Genomic DNA, 9,341 nt, shown 5'->3' on the forward strand with positions numbered 1-9,341 from the left:
TTTGATTCTCAGATCTGAGTAAATGAAGAGTTGTCGTAGGATAAGCCCCCGTCGAAGAGCCTTTCAAGGACTCGCCTACTGCTGACGACCTTGTATGTGACGTTGAAGTGCCTGTCAGAGCCACCAAGCCCATGGGCTGTGCCTCCACTCCCCTTGGGCTTTTGGAGCCATGTATTTCAAGTAAGGGCTTTGCCCTCCAATGATCAGACCTGTTTGTTGGGCCTCGATCATGCCCATCTGCTGTCTTAACTTTAAAACCCTCAGGCCCATACTGCAACTCCCCCATCCTTTTTCCTTCTTCCTTATCCGTTGAATTTAACACCTTTCGAAGATGTATAAAAAATCATCTTATTTCTGGAATCCCATTCATTGGGGACAACTCTGTTTTCAGAAACTAAGACAGAGTTCCCAAAATCAACCATCTCTCTTATTAATCTCACAAAACCTACCCAACCACCCACTTTCCTCCCTTCTAGAATCACTATGATTCCATTCCCAGTAACAATGCCAAACTCAATCAGCTTCACAAATCTGCCAAATGCGTTTTGAAACTTTTGGACCATAAAAACTTTATTACCTTCCTTTTTTCTTTTTTTTTTTTCTGAAAAGAATCTTTATTGCCCGATAACCTTAGACAGTCCTCCACCACCTTTGACATCCAAATAACCATTCCTCTACTGACATGAAGGGATTTAGACATTTTCCTACTCCTCTCAGTAATACAAAAAAAGTTACCACCTTTCCTACTAAACACAAACCTCTTAGCTTCAATGCAAAATCTACGATCCATCTTTCAACAAACTAAAGATAAAACTAAAAGAAGAAAAAAGAAAAATGGAACACGAATCAGGGAAGCAATGAAATATTAAGGATTGTCCCCGACGAGGAGCGCTAGGAATGGAAGATGAAAGGTCATACTGAGAGAGAGAGAGAGAGAGAGAGAGAGAGAGAGAGAGAGAATTTTTTCCAATAAAGAAAACGGACTATTCCTCTAGTGGAGCTATTAACTCTTCATTATTTACTCCTTTGGCTTCCTCATTTCTTATCTATTCTACTTTGAACTCTTTGTATTCTTACCAGTTAATTTTGATGTGTGTTGAGATATAAAAATTGTTATCCCTCAAGATTATAAGAACAATTTTATATTTTAGACTATTTGTGATAGAAATTATAGACAATCAATGCGCATAGTAAGCTAGTTATTCCCGCTCATGGCGCTGGTCGATGATTAGTTTAACTAATTTCAAGGTTTGCAAAGCATTTTTAGTGCATGTCTCCTTTGCCACCACTTGCTTCTGCACGTGCCATAGTTATTAAAATCATACTGACCAGTGGTTGGGTGCTTGGTTTCAGTTTAAACCTGAGTTTGAGTGACAAAAGTCGATACGGCTAAGCTACAAGAGCTTCTTTTGCAAGAAACACTTTTATTATTATTAGCTTTTTATTTATGATTAATACAACACAGAAGATATTTCTAGTTTAAAGGCTCATCAATTACACTGGTTGTATTGAGAACCACCATTCCCCATCCATGCTGAGCACAGTTTTTATAACTATTGTCAAACCTGGACCTTCACAATGCTTACAGTTTTAAGAATTTAATAACAAAATTCACTACTCAATCTTTGAAGGACCAAAACACTAAAATCAATTTTCTATCAAAGATTTGAGACATTTACTGAATACTTTTCCAACATTGTTATACAATAAATGGATATTACCACATATCAATAGCTTATGGAGCTAAATGCACTGAAAAAAAAAATTCATTTTACTAATTCATCTGAGAACATGTGTTGAGTGTCAGGTGTAATCCGGTGTAAAAAGTCAACATAATCAGCTGAATGGAATTGAGCAAGCTCAACTGGGTATGCCTTGTGAGGCCGCTGCATTATACAACAAAAACAGTCCAAACCATAAAATTGTTGTCAGAAAACTTACAATAAATTATAATATACAAAAAATCTAGTTACTATATAAAGCACTTCTATGTTTAGTGACTTACATATACGTCCATCTTCTGGTGGAGCTCGTAGGAGAGGACGAGATGGTGGGTCACACAAAGCCGGTGTGGCTTCATCGGATGGTTTGGGCCAAAATAAACACTACCCACATCCCCTGTAATACCCATTTTCACGTTAAGTACCTTACGATCAACTTATTTCTTTCGTTGTAAATATGACTGCAACATAAGAGTGTTAAACTCTATTATATAGCACAACTTGAGATTTTTTTTTATAAGATAAATTTAACCAAGTAAAAAGGGAAGTTAACCAAAACAAAGGATCCATGCAAGAGATGTGCCTAAATAGAAAAAGGAAATAGATCCAAAAATTCCTGGAAACTAGACATATAAAAGGTGACACTATTGTGGACCACCCTTCAATGGTTTTTTTGATAAGTCGACCACCCTTCAATGGTACTGGGTGTTTGGAATCTAGGTCATGAGGTCCATCACTGGCTTCTCACAATCTTCAAAGCTAGGCCATTTCTCTCCCTCCAAATACACTACATTAAAAAAGACAAGATCATTTCCCACAATAATGCACATTGATGACTACCAAGAAGCCCATTCCAATAAGCTATAAGAACACTTGTGAAGTCATGGCCCAAATTACCTCAAAAAGGCCGAAGATGGAGCAAACTCCCCCCAAACCCTTCAAATGTTCTTCCAAGAGGCAATCCTGAGAGACCATTGACCTCAAGAAAAACCAACCTTCTCCTGAGTTTCGTGTCCACTGACACCCTCCAAAACCACTCATTCGTAGATAACTTAAAATTATATACATTGGGCAAAAAACATTCATCGCACATAACACACACTAGTCTTGTTGCTAATAAAACCAATCAAAAGAATCCGTCTAGGCCTAAATTTCCCTTCATTCCGGTTCTCAAAATATGCAATAATATGAAAAACAGGCCGCACTTCACGGAAACCATATAAATATACAATTAGATGTACTTGAAACAGTTCATTATTGCTCAATTGATGGTAGAAACAATGCTTTCGACCTCTTCAGCTAGCCATTAAGTCCCAGGATACTGTGCCGTCGTTAACAATCAAAGTAACTAGCTGAATAGTGACGTCTGGCCCAGCCAAGCGCAGGTTCGGTTGGCTCAGTCCAAGTAACAGAGATTTCAAGATGGATAGAAAATCAACACCTTTCCCAATTCAACATTTATCTTCAGAGCCAAACATACAGAAAGATCGCATATACAGGCCTACAGGGAAAGGCTAGGGTTTCGGGTTTCATAAATATCTTGGCAGAATGTTTGAAGTACATATTTACATATTGTTTAAGGGTGGTATTTAATTAAGAAAAGAAAGAAAGAATATCTAACTAAGAAAAGAAAGAAAGAAAGAATGTTGAACATTTGCCAGTAATTGTAAAAATACACGAAAATACATGCTAGAAATCAGAATCTAAAATAGTAATATTGAAAACAAAAATGGTGAAAATATACTTGCGGAAGCCATGTTTCCAGAATGCATATAGACAGATCTTCTCCTCCTTGCTCCTCCCAAAATATCAGCTATCAATGGGGCAAGCCAATGGACATATGGAGAGGAGGAGGGATCTAGCCTCTTATAAAAGAAAACTAATGGAGTCCACCCATTAAGGACTCAAATAAATATGGGTCTATACAAATTCCATAATCAAGACCCTTGGTTTTCCAGGCCTACATATGTAATTATACCACAATATAAATAGGATATAATCCTATATTACTAAGGTGCAACAAACCCCAAATGATCACTCAACTTAGTGGGTTAAAACAAAATATCATTGTGAGCTATATATATGTCTAACCCGTTTTATAAAATGTGCAATCAAATGAAGCCCATATTTAAAATATTCTAACATTCTCCCACTTGGGCAAAAATTGATTGCTATAAAATAAAACTTGTTTTAAAAAATAAATAAATAAATAAAAATAAAATGACTCTCGGGTTAGACTACAAAGGTGGCCACACAAATACATAGCTCAAATGATAGCACCTTAGAAAACACGATCCGGTCCAATAAGAATATCAACATCGAACATGGAAATCGTTACACCACTTAAACGATGTAAGACCACTCCACAGCTACAAATGCTAATATCCTTATCGACATGGATCCCCATCCTCCGACCAATGTGGTAGTATGTAGTATGAACTTAGCATCAATGTGATCAAAAGCTGTGCTAATTCATATCAGTCCTCATAATGCTTCAAAATGAAGCCATGTCTCTAAAAGAGACTCATCTTATGTCTTTTGCCCATATATCTCGAGATCATAATGATATTATAATAAAAGACATAAGCCAAATGCATGCTCAAAAACTTAGTGTATGAATAGGGGAGATTTATTATTATTGGAAAGGGGCTGCACCCTAAAACAAATGGGTTACCTACGTACCCTGTAAAGGGATCAAGCCAAAACGTAGTTCTTTTTACATAAGTAACTCCCACTAACCAAAAACATCAAAAGTTTCCACAATACCCATATTAGTAACATGTGTTTTAAAAACTTTAGGAGTGAGTCCCTTAGTCAAAGGATCTGCAATCATCGCCTCTGTATTAACATGCTCTATCTTTGTCTGCCCTTCTTTAACTCTATCTCTGACCACCAAATACTTGATGTCAATGTGCTTGGATCCACTAGAACTCTTATTATTCTTTGAAAAGAATACCGCTGCACTATTATCACAATAAATAGTAATTGGCCTCGAGATGGAATCAACAACTTTCAGTTCAGAAATAAAATTTCTTAACCAAACAGCTTGGATAGTAGCTCCATAACACGCCACAAATTCAGCTTGCATAGTAGAAGAACACTAACTAAGAACACTAACTAACATGTGTTTTAAAAACTCTTGCCCTGGATTCGACTGAAACCTGCTAAGAACACTAACTGCATAGGCAATATCTGGTCTAGTGCAAACTTGAGCATACATCAAACTCCCCACAGCACTAGCATATGGTATGTTCTTTACAGATTCCCTTTCAAGTTCATTATTGGGACATTGAGTTTTGTTGAACTTATCTCCTTTTATGATTGGTACATCACCAGGTGCACAGTTATGCATTTCAAATCTTTGCAGTACACGTCGTATATAAGCTTTCTGAGAAAGCCCCAACAAACCACGAGCTCTATCACGACATATTTCAATGCCAAGCATAAAAGAAGCTTCTCCCAGATCTTTCATCTCAAAATTAGCAGATAACATTTTCTTTGTTTCATGAAGTAGTCCCAAGTCACTGCTGGCAAGCAAAATGTCATCTACGTACAGAATAAGAAAAATAAAGTTTCTCCCACTGGTCTTGCGATATATACACTGGTCCACTGCATTTTCAACAAAACCAAGTGAAGTTACAACCTCATCAAACTTCAAATACCACTGTCAAGACGCTTGCTTCAGGCCATATAAGGATTTATTTAACTTACAAACCAAGTTTTCTTTTCCCTTCTCAACAAAACCTTCAGGTTGTCTCATATAAACTTCTTCATAAAGAGCTCCATTCAAAAATGCTGTCTTTACATCCATCTGATGAAGCTCCAAATCATAGTGCGCCACGAGTGCCAGGATAATTCTAAAAGAATCTTTAGACGAAACTGGTGAAAAAGTTTCATTATAGTCAATGCCTTCCCGCTGAGTGAACCCTTTTGCAACTAATCTTGCCTTCTTTCGTTCAACATTCCCTTTCGAGTCTAATTTACTTTTGAAAATCCATTTGTTGTCAATAGCTTTAGCATCTGGAGGAAGTTCAACAAGTTCCCAGACTCTATTCTTTTCCATAGAATTCATTTCATCTTCCATAACACTTAACCACTTATCTGACTCAGAACATGTCAAGGCTTGTTTAAAAGTAACAGGATCAACTACATGCCCAATATTAAAATCACTTTCTAACAAATAGACAATGTAATCATTTAGGCAATGCTGACCTTCTTTCTCTTTGAGATCTTCTGACTTGTGGCTCAGAAACAGACTCTACCATTGTTGGAATTTCTTCTTGTTGTTCAGGTTCTTCACTAAAAATCTCAATTGGCGGAGAAACAGCTCTTTCCTGTATAACAGGAACTGGAACAACAACTGGATTAGGATCAGCAAATAACTCCTTCAATACAAAACTCCCACTGACACCAACATCATTTTCCAGAAATTTTGCAGTAATGGACTCAACAATTCTGGTGCCACGATTAGGATAATAGAACTTATATCCTTTTGATCTATCTGGGTATCCAATAAAATAACCAGGAGTAGATTTTGGGTCTAGTTTCTTTTCAAGAGGATTATAAATCCTAACCTCAGCTGGACATCCCCAAACTCTGAAATGAGCCAAACTTGGCTTACGGCCTGTCCACAATTCCAAATGGGTTTTTGAAACAGCTTTACTGGGAACCCTGTTTAAAATGTACATAGTAGTTTTCAAAGCTTCACCCCATAGATATTCTGGCAAATTTGTTCTGCTCATCATACTCATAACCATGTCCTTTAGAGTCCGATTTCATCTTTCAGAGACACCATTCTGCTCGGGTGTTCCTGGCATAGTGTATTGAGGCACTATTCCACACCCTTGTAAAAAATTTACAAAATCGCCCATGTTTTGACCAGACTCATCATACTTCCCATAATACTCGCCGCCTCGGTCAGATCTTACAACTTTAATACTTTTCCCACATTGATTTTCTACTTCCATTTTGAATATCTTAAATTTCTCAAGAGCTAGAGATTTGTCATTAATCAGGTAAACATATTCATAGCGTGAGAAATCATCAATGAAAGTTATGAAGTACTTATTCCCACATATGGTAGAAGATAAAGGTCCACTAATGTCGGTATGTATTAATTCCAAAATACCGTCACTCCTAGTAGAACCCATTCTTGTAGATTTAGTCAGCTTTCCTCTTATACAGTCCACACGTGTGTTAAAATCTGAAAAATCAAGAGAAGGAAGTATTTCAACTTTTACCAATCTCTCCATTCTTTCCTTTGAAATATGTCCTAATCTCTTATGCCACAACATAGAAGATGATTCACGGATTAAAGACCTTTTCTTCGCTACATTGGTAACACAAGAGACTTCACCAAAAGAAGCCAAAGTCATTCTATATAAACCATCACACAAAAGACTATTTCCAACCAAACGGGAATCATAGAACAATTCAACTTTTCCATTGCCAAACTTAAAAGAAAAACCAGATTCATCAAGTTTTGATATAGAAATCAAATTCCGTCTCATTGACGGTACAAAAACTGTGTTCTCCAAAACAAGAGAAAAACCAGACTCCAAAGACAACTTTATTACTCCTATAAACTCGACATTCACTTGAACTCCATTCCCAACGCATAAGATTACTTCATTCTCACTTGGCCTCCGTTTGCTTACGAACCCCTGCAAGGAATTCGCAATATGAATACTTGCACCTGAGTCTATCCACCAAGAATTTAAAGGCACATCTACTAAAGAAGACTCAAAACAAACTAAGGCCAATGGGGTACCTGTCGAGTTCTTCTTCTTCTCCAACCAAATTTTAAACTTAAAACAATCCTTTTGCCAATGACCCTTCTTCTTACAAAACTTGCACTGATCATTTTTCTTCACAGTTTCTTTAGGACCACTAGAAGTCTGACCTTCAAACCTTTTACTGTGCTGATTTCGGTGTGACTTATTTCCCTTGTGGAACTTAGACTTATGATTATGAAAGGACCCCTTGTTCTGTTATGGTTGAAAAGCTAATTGCACAGTTTCAACGGTCTCACGACGCATCCTACACTCCTCTTGGGCACATACTACTATCAAATCATTTAAATCTCATTTATCTCGCTGAGCATTGTAAGCTACCTTTAGCTGATTAAACTGGCTAGGAAGACTATTAAGAACATGATAAACCAGAAAAGGCTCAGTTATGGGAATTTTGAGGGCTTCTAGCTTAGAGGATATATGTATCATTTTCATAATATACTCCCTAACTCCACTAAAACCATCATATTTCATACTCATCAGTCTATCCATCAGGTCTCCAGTTTCAACTTTATCGGATTCAACAAACCTTTGTCCTATGGCACCCAAAAATTGCTTAGCATTATCACTGTCTGGAATAGCTCCCATAATAGAATCTGATATAGAACGCTTGATAATCTTTAGACAAAGTCTGTTTGCCCTATCCCACTCTTGATATTCAGCCACATATTCGGCAGTGCTCTTATCAGTAGGTTTTGAAGGTTGGTCTTCTAGGACAAAATCCAATCCCAAAAGACCAAGAGCAATTTCTACATATCGTTTCCATCTCACATAATTATTCCCAGTCAAAGTTTCAATAGCAGATAATTGACTTGAAATAGAGGAGGCACTCAAAACTGTGGAAACATGAAATAGTACATTTTATTTAATTATCATCCAAACAAATAGCATGCAGTCAATAGATGATATCAAATATTTCTAATTAATATGAGCTATTAATTAGACAATACATAATTAAGCTCGGAACCATATGAGCTTCATTACAATAAGAGCCTTGGTGCATCATTGTAAAGTCACCTTTGGGCTAACTAAACAACATGCTATAAGGTACTCTTAAAACATATCACAAAACTAAATTAATAAAATCACATCAGTTTCAAAATACCATCACCTTTAGGCAGAAGGAAATTTCTAGACTAATGTAATCTCATTAATTAATTCACACAATTTTCTAAAATGTCACACACAATAACACCTTTGGGCAAGATATTATGTGCAATAAATTAGAAAACAAAGATATCCTTTTAAATATCAATGAGTGTGCCACTTTGGCGGCTACCACCCACAAATATTTCAAAAATTTTATTTAAAAGAATAATAAGGATAATCTCAATGCCCATAAATTACAATCACAAAATGATAATAATAATCATCAACTTGATACAATCAAAATTAGAATTCAAATGTGATTGTAATACTGAAACAGTGTGAATAGATCAAATATATAAGACAACAAATATGTCTAAAATTAAATATGAATTTGGAATGCATATATATACAAAATACTTATAACAAGTCACAAAATTAACATGCATCCAAAACATGTTGAGAGAGAGAGTACACATATGCACAGATCATATAAGGTACTGACTATTCACCACAAAAAATATTATAATATTCAGTACACTGTAGCCCACAGAAAAATGTGTAAATAACATTCAAAAATATAAAACAGTGTCTTATGATGTTACAAAAATTTTTCAAAAAATATATATAACTTTAATAGGGCGAGTACATAAATACTGGAAAAAGAAAACCAGAAAAAACACTTTTACTGTGCCGCACGCGCCACCTGCTGCGCGTGGGCAACGTTCTGGCTGGAGGTGAA

At 36.3% G+C, this 9,341-nt stretch overlaps 1 protein-coding gene across 1 annotated transcript; it reads right to left on the reverse strand.

The window, feature by feature from the left end:
* Window positions 1–1,731: 1,731 nt before the first annotated feature.
* Window positions 1,732–3,502, reverse strand: LOC109014053 (histone deacetylase 9-like). The gene is made up of 3 exons (XM_035684753.1): window positions 3,466–3,502; window positions 2,006–2,118; window positions 1,732–1,886 (listed from the first exon to the last, which is right to left on the reverse strand). The coding sequence occupies exons 1-3, from the start codon at window positions 3,491–3,493 to the stop codon at window positions 1,767–1,769; spliced, it is 261 nt and encodes an 86-aa protein (XP_035540646.1). The 5' UTR covers window positions 3,494–3,502; the 3' UTR covers window positions 1,732–1,766.
* Between the last annotated feature and the right edge of the window lie 5,839 nt (window positions 3,503–9,341).

The sequence above is a fragment of the Juglans regia genome, chromosome 13 (genome assembly GCF_001411555.2).
Source record: "Juglans regia cultivar Chandler chromosome 13, Walnut 2.0, whole genome shotgun sequence".
Lineage (NCBI taxonomy): Eukaryota > Viridiplantae > Streptophyta > Magnoliopsida > Fagales > Juglandaceae > Juglans > Juglans regia.